Source organism: Eleutherodactylus coqui, chromosome 1 (assembly GCF_035609145.1).
Source record: "Eleutherodactylus coqui strain aEleCoq1 chromosome 1, aEleCoq1.hap1, whole genome shotgun sequence".
Lineage (NCBI taxonomy): Eukaryota > Metazoa > Chordata > Amphibia > Anura > Eleutherodactylidae > Eleutherodactylus > Eleutherodactylus coqui.
In genome coordinates, this window is record NC_089837.1 from 429,085,641 (window position 1) to 429,103,112 (window position 17,472).

The window sequence follows — 17,472 nt, forward strand, 5'->3', positions numbered from 1 at the left end:
TTATGTCATTTGCTTGGCTCTGGTGCTGTATTTACGTCATTTGCTTGGCTCTGGTGCTGTATTTATGTACTTTGCTTGGCTCTGGTCCTGTATTTATGTACTCTGCTTGGCTCTGGTCCTGTATTTATGCACTTTGCTTGGCTCTGGTTCTGTATTTATGCACTTTGCTTGGCTCTGGTTCTGTATTTATGCACTTTGCTTGGCTCTGGTCCTGTATTTATGTCATTTGCTTGGCTCTGGTCCTGTATTTATGTCATTTGCTTGGCTCTGGTCCTGTATTTATGTCATTTGCTTGGCTCTGGTCCTGTATTTATGTCATTTGCTTGGCTCTGGTGCTGTATTTACGTCATTTGCTTGGCTCTGGTGCTGTATTTATGTACTTTGCTTGGCTCTGGTGCTGTATTTATGTACTTTGCTTGGCTCTGGTCCTGTATTTATGTACTCTGCTTGGCTCTGGTCCTGTATTTATGTACTTTGCTTGGCTCTGGTGCTGTATTTATGTCGTTTGCTTGGCTCTGGTGCTGTATTTATGTACTTTGCTTGGCTCTGGTCCTGTATTTATGTACTTTGCTTGGCTCTGTATTTATGTACTTTGCTTGGCTCTGGTTCTGTATTTATGTACTTTGCTTGGCTCTGGTTCTGTATTTATGTACTTTGCTTGGCTCTGGTTCTGTATTTCTTCACTGAGCTCTTCTGCTGTGGCTATCTTACTGACTCCCAGTGCAATGAAGGCAGTTTTGCACTTCTGGCTGGGAAGGGGCGCCAGGAATCCTGCACAGAGTGCGGTGTGAGCCGAAGTGGTTGTGGAGACCCCGCCGGACACTCCGTCTTCTCCTTCCAACGGCTGGCTGCCCGTGTGCATGCAGTATCATGTGCCGGGCACTGTAGCCGGCTGTGTGCATGCAGTATCATGTGCCGGGCACTGGTGGCCGGCTGTGTGCATGCAGTATCATGTGCCGGGCACTGGTGGCCGGGCGGGTGCAGCAGGGAGAGCGGGCAGACAGTGGACGGACTGCAGCGGGGCGGGAAGGAGGAGGGAAGAAGCGGCTCTCAGGAGTGGGGAGATGAGAAGGAGTGTCTCCACTAGTGGAGGAAGCGGAGGAGCGGGAAGCTGTTCACCGGAGCTGTGTGCGGACGGACGGGAGGAGCCGGGACAGCGACAGGCACCGTGCCGCCAGCACTACTCCCCGGACCGTCCGGCTTTCTTCCTGACACCTCCGGCGACTTCCTGGGGGGATGATGGAGAACACATATCCGTCGTACAGCGGCCGGAGCCCGGTGTGGGAGGAGATGGTGGGTACGGGGGGCTGACTCCGGGAACTTAGTGCCCGCTCTGTGCCAGAGACTGGCAGCCGGGCTGTGGGGGACGTGGGTGACCTAGTTGTGTCTGCACAGGGCAGGCTGTAGCTAACAATGTATGGACCCTGGCGAATGTGCCAGTTCTCTGGAGGAATGAAGGGTGCACTGCCAGTGCCATGTACTGGTAGAGTATACTGGGTAGTGCTCACTGGCGCTGCGTACTTGCCCTTTTACGTCCGGGCGCTACGTGCCGTATACCAGCCGTTGTACGTCTGAGTGCTACGTACCGCTGCCCTGTACTGGCTGTTGGGCACTGCGTACAGGCCGTTGTATGTCCGGGCACCGCGTACTGGCTGTTGTATGTCCGGGCACCGCGTACTGGCTGTTGTATGTCCGGGCACCGCGTACTGGCTATTGTATGTCCGGGCACCGCGTACTGGCTGTTGTATGTCCGGGCACCGCGTACTGGCTGTTGTATGTCCGGGCACCGCGTACTGGCTGTTGTATGTCCGGGCACCGCGTACTGGCTGTTGTATGTCCGGGCACCGCGTACTGGCTGTTGGGCACCGCGTACTCGCCGTTGTACGTCCGGGCGCCGCGTATCGCTGTGTACCCGCCGTTGTACGTCCGGGAGCCGCGTATCAGTGCCATGTACTGGCCGTTGGGCACCGTGTACCGGCCCTTGTATGTCCGGGCGCTGCGTACCGGTGCTGTGTACTGGCCGTTGGGCACCGCGTACTGGCTGTTGTACGTCTGGGCGCTGCGTATCAGTGCCATGTACTGGCCGTTGGGCACCGTGTACCGGTGCTGTGTCCTGGCTGTTGTACGTCTGGGCGCTGCGTACCGCTGCCGTGTACTGGCCGTTGGGCACCGCGTACTGGCCGTTGTACGTCCGGGCGCTACGTACCGCTGCCGTACATTGAGTAGTGTTTCCTGGTCCAGTAGTCAGTAGTGTAAATCATGTTGGATGGACTAACTGCTCTTCGCTTATAATGGTCATGTTGCTAATGCCTTCTTTTTATGGCGAGGCATCTGGTATTGGGCACCAAATCAGCCTAGTTTTTTCCAGGCGCTGTGTTGTTTTTTTTTTTCATGCTTTAAGCCCTTTTCACACTGCTTTGCTGGATTTGCTGTGTTTTGGATAACAGTGGTGCCCGACTTATCGCATTGGCAATCCGTCGGGCGTTGATGACAAGTGTGAATGGAACCTATAGTGTATAGTGACACGACAGATGAGTTAAAGGGCCTCCTGCCTGCAGTGTCCGCCCCACACATCTGGACGGGGCTGTTTCTGCAGCATGTGCATGGATTTCTGCAAACCCCATCCAGATGAGCGGGAGAGCCGCAGAAAGTTCTGCAACCGGTCGGCCGTGTGTGAATATTCCCTGACGTGTTCCTTAGATTTCACATGTGTATCAGCGGCAGGCATGTTACAGCCTCGGCTATTCTGCAGGCTAGCATGTAGCCAATGACCAGATACTGGCTAGAACTCCAAGGACTGATGTGATAAGGAATGCAGCAACAGAACTGCTGAGGGTCACGGCTGCTGATGTACTGAATACACAGAGCCGCCCGGGACGCTGCGTGCTTAGTGATGGGTATGTTTAATCGGTTATAAGGTTGATGTGGCGATCTATCATCACTGGACAAGCAGTTACATAGTGCTGCGGGTAGAGGATGGCACAGAAGCGCCCGCTGCTTTACATCACTTATTAGCGTAGCCCAGCTTTTTTGCACTCAGAATGGTGTGCTATTCCGTACGATGTAACGTCTGCCTGCACGATTTTTGCATATAAATCAAGCCTAATAGACGGTGGGCGATGTGAAGGGGGGTAAATACATACCGCTGTTTCAGCTCAGACATCTGCCGTTTCCCTAAGATTGTCAGTTTTCTGCCATGTTTGCTAAATGTAAATCAGCAGCGAGTTGCCCGACAGGCTTTCTGCGCTCCTTTCCTTTGTTGGTTCTAAGCTTCGCCCCGCCTTCACATTGACGGCTCCAGTCCCTTTAAGATGGCCCAACATTGAGGTACGGTCACTCGGAGCAGAAAATCAGCATTTTACAGCTTCAGCAACTTCATGAAATCTTTTCCGCACTCTGCAGCTAAAATCCGGCGTGTAAATGGACCTGCGGTGCGGCTCTTAAATCCGCAGCGTGTGGATTTTCAGCATTGATCTCATCCGAGGGGCTGAAATAACGCAGATCCATCCCAAAATCGGCAGTTTGTGAACGTAGGCTAAAGTGCTTATCTGGTCACCTTTAGGCCAGTTTCACACATGTGTGCGCACAATACGCAGAGAATAGAACCCATTGATTCCAATGGGTTAGTGTACACGTGTGTATTTGGCGTGTACATTTCGGCCGCACAAAAAAAGAATAGAACATGCTTTATCTTTCTGTGTACTTGTGCACCAAAGGTCCCCATAGAAGTCAATGTAGGGGGGTGCGCAAATGCGTGTGCAATACGGAAGGAGATGGGTGAAACGCTACATAATACCGCAGGAAAGAGAAGACATTTGGAACTCATTAGACAAATTGAGCATTTAATTTTGTGTGTGTTCAGCCAGCAAGAAAAGCATGCCCTGCGGGCAGAAAAAGGGCAGTAAAATCCACTGACCTGCGCCCAGGACAGCCTTGTTCATAGTGGAAAAAAATTGCGCTACGGCGTGCGTAATTACACATCCGTCCGTGTGAAGCCGGCCTTACTCTTTACATTAGCAGTTACATCAACAGCTGAGTGAGAGCGTTCCTGTAGAGTTGTGTGGTGCTGGACCACCGCTCTATACATTGTAGAGGAAGAACGAGGGGTTCTGATCCCTGTACTAGTCATTGTGGGGGTCCTAGTGGTGGTACCCCCAGCAATCTAACACTTGTCACCTATTCTATGTATATAGGTCATTAAGACCTCTCCATTTCCATCTGCTGAGGTCCAATCCCCTTGTGGTAATTACAGAGCGGGTACTGGAAGCCCCCCTTACTGTGAACACCACAGATGGGAGAGATTGGATTATTAAGGATTGCCTATGCAGATAGAGGTCAGCGGATATAATGGATACATAGTATCTTCTGAGATAAGTCTTCTGCATCATCCCTGTACGTTGAAGTCTGTGAAGTCAACACAGTAGAATTTGGAATTCTCGTATATTTCCATCTTTCCCTTAAGCTTGGCAATTGTGTGTTGGAAGTTGACAGTTTGTCGTCTTCTCCACATCGCTGGGAACATGTTTGCTCCCTGCTTCAGGCAGCGTGCCGCTGGTGACATTGTGCGCGCTCTGCTATTCCATTGACTTGTTAGACGCTGGTGATGAATGCCGCCTTCCTTGGCTTCAGAACTAGAACATTTCTCTTTGTACTTTGGATAAAGACATAGAAGATCCAACTAAAAACCGCAGCAGAATAATCCTGTTTTAGGTCCAGCTAAAAGCCCCCCGGTTTTCCTTGCTAACCGGCAGCATACAAGGCACAATGTTCTGCTTCCTGATGGGTCAGAGTGAAATCACAAGAGGGTCTCAGGACTGTTATAATCGCCATGTGATCTCATTATTTGGCAGGATTAGAGAGCGGCTGTAACTACAGAGCGAAGGATGCCGCTCAGATTAAGGCGCACACATTTTTACACTTGAACACAGGAGATTGCAGACAGCTTAGGTTTTAGTTAAGGTGGGGTAAATGCCCCCAGTTATCTCCTGCATGTCAGTTATATCCACATAGTCTTGTGTAGCCAATGTAACAGGCTTAACTTATGGAGCCACTGTAATTATGATATATATACACAATATATTATTATTACCGGTAGCCACAGCAGTATATCTGTCATTTGGTTGTGTAGCCGACCCGCAGGAATGTGGAAATGATGCAGATTGGCTGTATAACATCTCCTGTACAGGGATTGTGGGTGAGATGTCATTACCATACTGCAGGGAAACAATGGCTTAAGGGCTCGGCCATGCTATTACTATGGGAGCAGGAAAACGTAACACACTCGCCAAACAGAGCCGTCGTATGATAGAACGGTGCAGAACGGACCTCATTGACTATAATGGAGTCCATTTGGTTTCCGGCTGGCTAGCCTTTATTTTACAGGACAAAACCTTGATGCTTGCACAGCTCATTTGTCCTATTTTCTTAATTTTTTTAAGGAATTCAGCGACAAACCATAGTTCCAACGTTAATTTGAACTAACCCTTTTAATTAATCTGAGTATGTCAACTTAGGGCTCGTTTACACAGGCGTTGATGTACAGCACTGCGGGTTGTTGTACGCATTACAGCCCATACGCTCTGTCGGCAGAGATGTGTACGCTGCGTATGGCACCATCCATACCCGTGAATGACGTGATCATGGACATGCGCAGTGTGATTTTTAATTCTGAACAGAGCGGGCGGGGATGCATGTGGAAACGCTGCCCATACGCATACGAGGGCTGTGTGTGATACACCGAGAAATAAAGCATGTTGTGATTTATCTCTCCTGCATAATGATACGCGGTGCCCACACGTAGGTATGAATGGAACAATTAAAGTCCATTGCTTCCGTTCACTGCGTGTTACGCATGGGCTATACGCGGGCATAATACACATAATATGCCTGTGTGAATGAGCCATTAGGCCACTGTTACACATACAAAGGCGTCCTGAGCGCAGTGTTACAACGCTCCCATTGATCTCAATGCGGCCTCGCAGACCTGCGCTCAAACGCCGCGATTTTTAGCAAGCTTTCCTATATTCACGCGTTTCAGTGCTTTTTAACAAACCTCATCAACCATCACAATGATGTGGTGCATTAAAAAAGCGCTGTGACATGCTTTCATAAACGCGGTAAAAGTGCCACAATTTTGAGCAGCGTTTTCTGAACGCATGTGTCAGAGTGACCTGATGCGCCGGATTGTCACCTCTTCAGATGAGGGGGTGAAATCTATGTCAAAATCTGCACCAAAGTCCAAACCTATGCAGATTATGATGCAAATCCATGCTAAAACCCACAGCAGACTTCCAACAACGTGTGATCGTACTCTAAGGCCTCGTTCACACGCGCGTGGTTTTAGCGCAGAAAAGGCGCGTGAAAAGATTGCGTCTTATAGAACCAATGGTTTCCTATAGAACCGTTCAGATGAAGACCCTTTAGACACGCATAAAAATGTGCACCTAACAAAGATAGGACATGAGTGGCTACAATGTCCACATCTGAGGTCCGTGCTGCGAGAAGAGATGGAACCTGACCTATCGAGCTGCGCAGGAGTTCCCATAGACTCCTATGGGAGCAGGACAGAAAGGGAGGGGGTTTAGCTGTGAACCACACTCAGAGAAGAAGACAGCTGTCTGTAGTTTGGACAGTAGGAGGATTGCTACCGACTGAGGGAATTACAAACAGCAGCGCATTTCTCCTGCAACATGCAGCTCCTGATCGTGGGAATGGGCAATGTCACTGCTAATTAAGCTCAGGACTTGATGGCTGCAAATTGCCTGTTCACACTATTTTTCATTCAGTTAGCTGTGAATATAGCCTGGAATCGAACATAATGCGATTTTTGTATATGCACAACATCGATCCACGTAAACCCACATCCGAATATATCAGTTTAATTCAATTGGTCCGTGTGCTTTCCGTACTCAGTCAGTAAATACGGACAGAGAATCCACCTGTAGAATCCACAGAGCATCACAAGATGGGAATCCTTAGGAAACCTCTGTAGGGTCCCGACAGCATCCCATTGTAGTTCCAGATTCCCACTGCTGTGTACAAGGGCCTTTAGGCCAGTCTCACACAGGCGTTTGTAAAAACGCATAGTTTTACAGCGTTTTTAATGCATTCCATCATTGCAATGGGTAATGCGGTGCGTTAAAGTGCTGCAACGCACTAAAATAGAAGAGACAGCTTTCGATTAGCGCGGTGTTAGGAACGCCGCGCTAAAACACTTATCTGAGAAGCCCCATTGAAATGGCGTTTCAAATGCCCGCTAAAACGCTGTAAAAACCGCCTGTGTGAGAGTGGCCTTAGGCTGGGTTCCCCAGGGCGGAATCCTGCCGGCAATCTTGTGGTTTGGCTGCAGCGAATAACTGCAAGATTTCCACTGGGAAAGCGCTGCTTCAAAACCCACGGCACTTAGCCGCTGGTTTTGGAGCAGCTTGGCCACATTTGTTTTTTCGTTGCGGCCAGCACTTCCATAGAGGAGAGCGCAGCTACAACGAAAAACGGAAGACCTGACATGCAGCGGCCGGGGAATCTGCCCAGCATGGCCTATTAAGCACCAATATAGGCTACAGAGACTTAACATATTCAGCAAATACACATGTACATATATATTTGCTGCGTACTGCCTATTTTATACATGAAAACTACGTGGGACATATACGCCCGTGTGAGGGAGCCCTTTGTGACAGTATCGGCATGTCGTTACATTGTTATACATTTTCCTCATATTGTAAATGAATTTCCTTGTAGCATGACGAGCTTGTACAAACAGTATTAAATAAAGGTGTTGGCTGCACAAAGTCAGACCATGCAGAGCAAACAAAGTGTATTCAAGTATGTCAGCCTACTCCTCCGAAGGGTTCGCGGCTGTGCGCTTTACGGCAAGATATTCCGCCACGGGGGTGGGGGTGGGGGGGATCACGGCAAATTGCAGCATGCCACGATTTGAATCCCGTGAGCGGAGAATCACTATGCTTCTACGCTCGTGGACTTCGGGAAGCATTCACTGCGTTACCCGCGGCCGGATTATCACCACGGATAACTCAGTGACATATCGCCCGTGGACAGGATGCCGTAGATTTACATGGAGCAACTGCCATTCAGATAGTCGCTCAGGAAGCTCATTGAAGCTGATGTACAGCTTTTCCACTGAGCGATGACTGTCATTAGTTTAGCAAGAAGGTGTCCGTAGAGGGGATCTCTGCACAAATTGGTCTGCATGTTGTTCAGCTATGAATGACTGAGTTTTTTTCTCCAGACTATTTTTGATCAACCACAGACGTTGTGTTTACACTAAACAAACTATAATAATAATCTTTATATAGCGCCAACATATTCCGCAGCACTTAGAATACAGGGGGAACAGAAACAAAGCCACTGCTACATGTAGTAATCAGTTGATGGAAACAGTAGGGGTGAGGGTCCTGCTCCAACAAGCTTACATACTACAAATAATGGGGTGATACAGAAGGTAAAGGGGCTGGAGATGTGCACGGTATGGCGAGGTGGAGAGTGAGGGATGCTATACACATAGACAATGGTCAGGTTGAGCAGTTGAATCGGTATGACTGCAGGGGCCGTTGATTGCGGCTGGCAGGGATTTCAGTCAGTAGGATAGGGAGCATGTTATCAGGCAGAGTAGATGGGTTTGGTTTAGGGGATATGGTATGCCTTCCTGAAGAGGTACGTTTTTAGAGCACGCCTGAAGTTTTGTGAGTCAGGGATTGTCCAGATAGTTTTGGGTAGTGCATTCCAGAGGACTGGTGCTGCTCTGGAGAATTCTTGGAAGCTGGAATGAGAGGTTCAAATTGAAAGAGCGCTTAATTTGATTTTGTTAGTGGACTGGAGGGTGCGGGCTGGGTGGTGGATTGAGATGAGGGAGGCAATGTAGGGTGGTGCTTTGGAGAGCCTTGTCGATCATGGTGGTGAGTTTGAATTGAATCCTGTATTTGACGAACAGCCAGGGCAGAGGCGTCTCAGTGGCGGCTGGATAGGAAGATGAGCCTGGCTGCCGCAATAAGGATGAATTGGAGAAGGGAGAGTCTGGTGCAGGGGAGGCCGATCATTTAAATCCGCACTTGTGGCTGTATCTAGTATTGCATCTCCAGCCTAGTCATAAATACCCTCTTTGTTGTCCATTCTCAACCATTGGGCTTGGATGGCACGCCACTATCTTCAGTTTTTAATGCCAATTTAGTGGGAGAATTTTATGGGAAAAACATGGGAGATTGGAAAGAAGCCAAAGCATCGAGTCTCTTTGTTGTGTACATACCTCAAGCATGGGCAAGTTCATCTCTGTAAAGCAAAGGTTTGGCTGCCACTAGTTTTCTACATCGTCGTCTTGTGTTAGTGGCGGCTGCCAGGTAATGGTTTCTTTCATTAGTTTTTTTTTTTTTATATGTTGCTCAATTGCCTCCAGCAGGCATAAACCACCCAGTTAAATAACGGAATATTATTACTCTTGACTCGTCTTTTAGTGGTTTCATTTGCCTTGAAGGTTGACATGCAGAGGCCTGCTCTGGTAGGAAAGTTTACTTTCCACCTACTGGGCACAATGGGACTGCGTTGCAGAGACTTGACTTGTTGAGATCTTTTAATTAGGTCTAATTTTCAAGGTTGTGAAATTCTTGAGTAAATCCGGCATGAATGAGACAACGTATTGATGCACGAACACTAGGGCTTTTATTCTTCAAATACCCTAATTTGTACTGCCTCATAAAGTTTCTTCCACATGTTAAATGCATACATCCTGTAGTCTCCTTGCATCATAAGATGGACAATTTATCTAAGTTTTTTTTATTTTTAATCATTTAAATGACAAATGAATAATATATATATAGTTAGTATAGATATTTAGTTGCAACTAAAAATTTGAATTGGTTTCATGATGATATCGCTGCGTTATTGCGATTTTGTAGCACTCTTTTGCCAGGATTTTCGGGTGGGCTTGAAATATAAGCCCTACTCTGAAAATAGGGCCTAAGTGCATTACAAAAAAAAAAAGCATCACCCAACAGCCGCAATCGGGTCAGCCCCATGTCTCCTCTGCAGCTCCGGCAGACTTGATGAACCAATCACAGCCATTCAATGCGATGTCTGTGATTGGTTCATAGAGCGCTGCAGTGATTGGCTGAGCCACGGCACTCGGGAACCAATCACAGCCAGCTCTTTCTGGAGGTGGGGATTTTGAACCTGCAAACCAGGAAGCGCTTTCTGAAAACTACAAGCAAGTGTGCCAGAGCTTCAGAAGGAGACATGCAGCGGACCTGACAGCAGCTGTTAGGTGATGTTTTTTGTTTTTTTTTAATGCAGATTTATTGCAGTCTTATTTTAGGGCATTTGCAGTAGGATTTCCAACTGGAAAGGTTGCACCGCACGAAAAACACGTTTTCATGCAATGCAACAGAAAGGAAGGCTCCATAGGGAAACCTGGGCTATAGCACATAGCAAATCCTGACAATATTCAGCAACCTTTATTTTTATTTAATTTTTTCCCCGCAATGTAGCAGCCTAAAAAGCATGACTAATGTGAAGGAACCCATTTCAATGCATGGGCGTCACATACATGCGATTTGTAGCACTGTCTCATCGTGAGAAAATCGCGCAATTTTGTTGCCTGTTTGAAAGAGGCCTAATTCTTGCACTTTACCGTGGCACCTATTCATGATTCACAGGCTTCTGGTACAGAAAAAAATAATAGTTTAGAAATTGGGCTTTTCAGCCGTTGTAGAATTTCCATCAGAATTGTGTACTACTTCTCTGCTTTGAACTAGATGACCCAGGAGGAGCTTGCATCCTCTACGGACCCTACTGCACTGGAGTTTGGGAGAATTGTCCAGCTCTTGCATTTCCTGGCTTCCCTACTCCCCTATGATAGCCTTAAAGGGGTTGTCCCGCGCCGAAACGGGTTTTTTTTTTTTTCAACCCCCCCCCCCGTTCGGCGCGAGACAACCCCGATGCAGGGACGTACAGACAGCTTACCGGAGCGCTTACCTTGATCCCCGCGCTCCGGTGACTTCTATACTTACCTGTGAAGATGGCCGCCGGGAACCTCTTGCTTCGTGGACCGCAGCTCTTCTGTGCGGTCCACTGCCGATTCCAGCCTCCTGATTGGCTGGAATCGGCACGTGACGGGGCGGAGCTACACGGAGCCGCTCTCTGTCACGAGCGGCTCCATAGAAGAACACAGAAGACCCGGACTGCGCAAGCGCGGCTAATTTGGCCATCGGAGGCCAAAAATTAGTCGGCTCCATGGAGACGAGGACGCTAGCAACGGAGCAGGTAAGTAAAAAACTTTTTATAACTTCTGTATGGCTCATAATTAATGCACAATGTATATTACAAAGTGCATTATTATGGCCATACAGAAGTGTATAGACCCACTTGCTGCCTCGGGACAACCCCTTTAATATAACTCTAACCTCCATTAAGCAGTCCTGCTTTGGTTCGGGGCCCATTTGTCACTCTGTCTGTCTTTTACTCATTGATTGCTAATATCCCCTAAATCTGACTATAAACCCCCCTTCTTGACTTTCTTTCCCCCCTCTCGTCCTTTTTTTCCTATCCTTTTGACCTTAAACTTCTTCTTGACGTCTTGCCCAGCTAGTTCTCTTTCGCTTGGTTGTTGCTGATGTTACCTTGGGCGCAGGTCATACTGTGATCATCTCTCTTGCCCCCCTTTTCTTTACAGTTCTGTAGTGGGAAGGGTTATGGCGTGGGACTGCTATTTTGTAACTTGTTGGATGTTTTGTTATTTGGTTATGTCCTTTTGATGTCCCTGCGGATCCTACTTTCTACCTGTTTGGTTGTTAAAACTTTGAAAATTTACAAATAAATTAAAACCAAAACAAAATGCAAGTGTAAGGTTAGTCACCAAACTAAGGCTGCCTGCACACGGGCGTTTATGCTGCAAAATCCACAGCGGACGTCCGCATTACGGATCCGCGGCAAATGCCAACCGTAGCATGCCGTGGGAAATCGATTCTTCCTGCACACGAGTGGTTTCCACTCGTGGAGGAAAAATCGCAGCATGCTCCATTTTTGCGCAGAAGCCATCCGACCTGTGGCCCAACCGCAATTAACATTGCATACAGGTCGCGGATTCCGTTTAATTGCCTAGTGACTGCATGGGGAAAAAACTATTGAAAAAAAAACCCTTACTGCGCATGTCTGAAGGTGATACGGCAGGTCCATCCGCAGTACAGATGAAGAACAGGAATGACAGGTACGCGTGGAGGCAGCTGCTGTCGGGGTTGGATTCTGCTGCAGGCAGGCGGGTTGAGGCCGGTCTCACACGGACGGGTAAGATTCCGCATGCAGGAGCCCGCAGTGGAATCTAGGCCCTGTTCCCGGCTCTGAGTGCCCGCGGCCTATCTTCAATAATAATTTTGGATGCGCCGCGGGTTGGACAGCTTCCATTGACTTCAATGAAAGCCGTCCGTGCGGAATCCGCACGAAAATAGAATATACTGTGACATTATTTCTGCAAGCGGAAATCGCAATAGCTGTCTGCTCATGTTCTATTCTTTTAGTTATGCGGAATACTGCAGATCGTCTGTGCGGGTGACTATCGCAGATTCTGTAATACAAATCTGACATGTGAGATCGGCAGTAGGCCTGCCTCACACAAGTGTGTCTCACAGCGTGGGACTGCATGATATACATGCACACCACACAGCCTGTATGCAATGACATTGCTCTGGGCTGCCCATTGCCATGTACTATCTTTGCGTGTATGCACGTCTAAAACGCACCAAGATAGAACATGCTGTGATATTTCTTCAGCGTGTATTATGCGTAATTCATGTGAACGTTAACATGGATACCTAAGGGGGATTGGTACATGCGCGTAGAATATGCTATACTGACACGTTTGTGTGAGGCCGGCCTAACACAGTTAAACTTAGGCTGCTCTCAGATGGGCGTATTGTCATTGCATGTGACGCATGATTCCAGTAGCCCAATGATTTCTATTGGACGACTCACGCCTGCATGTATTAGGCTGAATGCCCACGGACTGATTTGAATTGTTAAAATCTGGAGCAGACGTGCGTTTCCGAATTTTGCAGCAAATATCTCCCATAGCATGCTATGCAAAAGTGATTCTTCATGCACACGAGCGGGAACCAATTGCAGTTTCCGCTCGCGGTTGAAAAATCGCAGCACGCTCCATTTTACTGCGGTGTCCGCACGTTTGGCTTCCATTTAAGTCAATGGAAGCCGTGCGACCAGCGGCCCACACGCAGTACAGATGAAAATCTAGAAGAGCAGGTACGCACAGATGCGGCTGCTGCCAGGGTCGGATTCTGCATGTGGAATCTGTCTCTGCCGTGTGCAAGCAGCTTTACTCTGGCGAAAAAAATTTCGTCATGCTCTATCTTGACGCATACATGCCAAGATAGTGCATGGGGACTGGCAGCACTCAGCAAGTACGTATATCATATGCGCTACCTACGGCCGTCTGAGCCAATGAGTGCATCACGTGTTTTATTTCATCATTAAAGCAATTTGTATGGGATTACAAGAAGGCAACAACGTCTTAATTGGTATTCTTTACAGTTTTGGCAGAATGAGATTACACTTGATTCATACAATACACTACTCACACTTGACAGAAGTATTGTGTTGATTACTAATTCTGTTCCAACCCCAGTTCTCGTCTTCTGCTCGCTTTACAGTCATGGGATATCCTGTCAAGTCATGCAGCCAGAGAGTCTCTTTAGGGTCTGGCCATACATAATACTGTTACCAGCTGGCCTTGCTGTACATCGCAGGCGCTGCCACTGGAGTTGAATTGATTGAGCCCATGACACTTGGTCATAAGGCTGAATAATTAGGTCAGGCGCATAGAACGCCACAGAGGAGGATGACAAAACTAGTGCAAAGAGAAATTACAGCTGCCAATAGAAAACAATCAGATGGCAAACTGTGGAGCTTAGTACGTAGATGAAGAATGGCTCACAGACATTTTATATAGATTCTTTCTTTAATACTTTTGTGCAGGTCTACAAATGCAGCAATTTTTTTAAGTGTTTTTCCCCGTGGTAGGCACTTAGTATTTCCTGCTCCCTTACAATGCACAACAGAATGATTTCCCTCCCTTTGGGAAGAGGCAAGTGGTTGTTTCCAGTTGGTATTGATGGAGGGCTTCCTTCCCGGAAGACCCAGAATGGTGTAATGCGATCACTTCCACTGCAGAGAAGTCGGTCCTTTCACTTAAAAGGTAAATCCGACCAAAACATATTTTGACCTGCAATAGAGAAGTTTTAGAAGACCATGAACTCCGAAAAAGTATAAAAGCACCAAATCACTCTAAAAGACTAATGTTACAAAATTTGGACACTTTTTCAAAAACTATGGACACTTTTGGGGGCAGTATTTTTTTTACTTCAATGCATTTATTGTGGCCTGACAATCCGTTTGCAATAGGATTTAGTGAAGAATTTTACAACGTAGATTTGCAACGTTTTTTTTTTGTTTATTTTGTTTATTTATTTATTAAACTTTCATGCATTTAGGTTTAAAAAAAAAAAAACACCTCCCCAAAGATAGGCTGCTATGAGTTTGAATGGCTGTTCTATGAGTTGAGTCACGGATTTCCAGTTAATTATATGGTGGTTCTGCATACATTTTTAGGGCTCTTTCACATGAGCGTAGGCAATTCTTAGTTGGCCGTGTTACGGCCACACTGCGATTGAAAATCACGTGAACGAGAAGCAGCCTTTAACCAACTCCTGGCTGCATCTCCCGTTTGTGCGCCCCTTCAGATAGCCCGGGTCTGGCGAGTAAACGCTGACCTGGGATACCGTCGGGCGGAGGAAGACAGTTTAGCTCTGCTAAACTGCCTCCCCCTTTTTCGTCCCCTCGCCGGCTCTCAGCAAGGGGATGGGGCGGGAGCTAGTGTGCTAATCTCCCGCCCCCTCTCTCCTTGTCGTCTGCCAGCAATGGGAAGGGGCGGGACAGGGCTGGAGCTTAGCAACTAGCTCCCACCCCGTCCCATCCCCTCCCATAGCAAACAGCCGGCAAGGGGCAGAGAGGAGGAGGGAAGGGGGTAAGAGCTTAGCTGACAGGCTGCTAAACTCCCTTCTCCAGCAGCTCCCATAAGAGCACCTATATGAGAGTGGCCTAACGGGGACATGGGGACACTGCTAGTTACTACATGCAACAGAGGGACAGGCATTCAGATGCTGCCTTGTAGCTAATTGGAGCAGGGCTATGTCAAGCAGCATGGGAATATAGGAGAGGAAGTTCCGGCCCGTACAGTACTGGCAGAAGGGCTGGCTTAGGACCCCCCACCTGTAACTGCTTGTATGTTAGCCATAAAATTGTTGCATGCACGTCTCACTTGTGTGCTGCATACAGTGTTGCATCTGCTGATTTTAGGCAACTCATCCAAAGAAACCAAGTTTTTTTTTAAATTTATTTCTTCTTCATTGTGAAAAACTGGCATAAACGCCACAGAAGTGCAACTACTAGTTGTGAAAACTGAACGCCTATTTAGTTGGACCAATAAGGATACACTGTAGGTCAAATATATAAATACCTCAGCAAACCAGACCCCCATAAAACAAAACATGTATGAATGTAAAATACAAATCTGGATTAGTATACAGAATAAAAAACATCCATATTAACAGCACAGGATACAGCTATATTAAAACCAAGCAGAAGGGGGAGCCGTATTCACACTCTACAGAGAACCATTATACAGGGTAAGGCCAGGCTCACATGGGCGGATTCCAATTGCCGAATCCGTGGCAAAACGCGAGCATTGTAAAGCATGTGAAATTTACTCGCAGATACGAATTGCGTATTCTGTGAGCAGAGGAAAAATTGTAGCATGCTCTATTGTACTGCAGATTCCACACGGACGGCCTCCATTAAAGGCAAACAGGTCCACTCATTACACAGGGTCCCCACCAGCACTCTGTCTGACCGACTGTTCCGCTTACTAGTTTCCAAATAGCAGCTCTCTGTGCAGCGCTCACCGCTCCCTGGCACTGCACCACTATGAAGTTCTGACCGCCGCCTCACTGTGCACCGCTCACCACTACGTCCCACTACTGCCCTCAGAAGTCCTGACCGTCGGCTCTCTCTGCGCAGCGCTTACCGCTGCGTCCCACAGCAACGCTGACAAGTCCTGCACGCTGACTCTGTCCCCAGCACTCACCGCTCCATCCAACACCTCTCATCCTTCCTCCACGTCTGCAGTCGGCAACTATAGGACCTGTGAGACCGCTGCCAGGGAGACAAACGGACAGCCAATCAGGAACAGGGGGCGGCAAACTGTCAAACTGCATGTATCTTGGCGCCACCAGTAATTCTGGTGGCGCCAAGATACACTAATACCACCTCATGGAACATGCCAAGATGAAAAAAGGGATGTATTAGATCCATTGCTGTTCTTCGGTGGAGTAGATGTCCTTTCCAGCAGTAAGCAGATCTTTAATTCTTGGGGACCTTTTCACACGGGCATGAAAAATTGGGTGAAATTTGTGTGTTGTGTTGCGAGAATGCAGTTTTGCAAAGAACAGTGCGGAAATGGCAATATTTCCGCACCATGTCAACAAACCCTTAGGCTGTTTTACTCCCACATAACAGACGAGTGTCCACGCCCAACCGCGGTCTACTTACCTAAACTCACCGCATCGTAGATCCCTATAATGCTCTGAATTCGGGTCAGTTGAGTCCTGGAGACTGGGACACTGGTCTGTAATACCAGAGCAAAAATGTGCCTGTTCTGCTGGTCTGAGCACGGCCGCCCTGTGTTCCCCTTATCAGCCGAGATGTGTGATGTTTACTGATGGTACCTGCTGGTGCTAGATTATTATTTTAAGTGCTCTGATCTCACTTGTGCAGCCGCATTTATCAGCTGATTTCTGTTTGCACAACACAGCTGAGAAATATAAACATAATAGTAATTGTGTACAAAGCTCAAAAGATTATTAAAGCTCTGAGCACTGCGGGGTATTGTGCACACATATACCTTATGATCCTCACAATGCACTTTTCACTTTTTTTTAACTTGCAATTTTTATTGTCTTTTTTCCCTTCATATTAAGGCCCCTGCCCACGGGCGGGATTTCCCGCAAAATTTCTGACCGTGCCCGCTTGCATAGAATTGCATTACAAAACGTGATTTGTCCGTGTAAACGCGCAGTAAACAAATCGCAGCATGTTCTATTTCTGTGCAGGTCTTGCAGAGGCCCGCACAGATATGTCACTCCCGGTGCGCCGGCTGGATGGCAGCCGGAGCAGATGAGAGCCGCACTAGTCCCTGCAGGGACGCGGGTCGGATCCCGCTGCGAGAATTCTCGCAAGGGATCCGACCCAGTCGTCTGCAGGCGGCCCAACAGCACAATAAACATATATCTAACGCCTCATATCCACGGCGGGTCAGATTCCACCTGTACTGTGGATGCGTGCTGGCGTGCCGGCCAGGGCACTGCGAGCATGCGCAGTACATTTAAAAAAAAAATCTTG

The 17,472-nt window shown here is 47.8% G+C and overlaps 1 protein-coding gene across 1 annotated transcript in view; it reads left to right on the forward strand.

The window, feature by feature from the left end:
* The first annotated feature begins 1,099 nt into the window (after positions 1–1,099).
* The window catches only part of DGKH (diacylglycerol kinase eta), a 198,955-nt gene continuing 182,582 nt past the window's right edge, over positions 1,100–17,472 (forward strand). Inside the window, exon 1 of the mRNA XM_066581698.1 lies at positions 1,100–1,293. Coding sequence (XP_066437795.1) covers positions 1,237–1,293 — 57 coding nt within the window. The 5' untranslated portion in view covers positions 1,100–1,236. The remainder of the gene's footprint in view (positions 1,294–17,472) is intronic.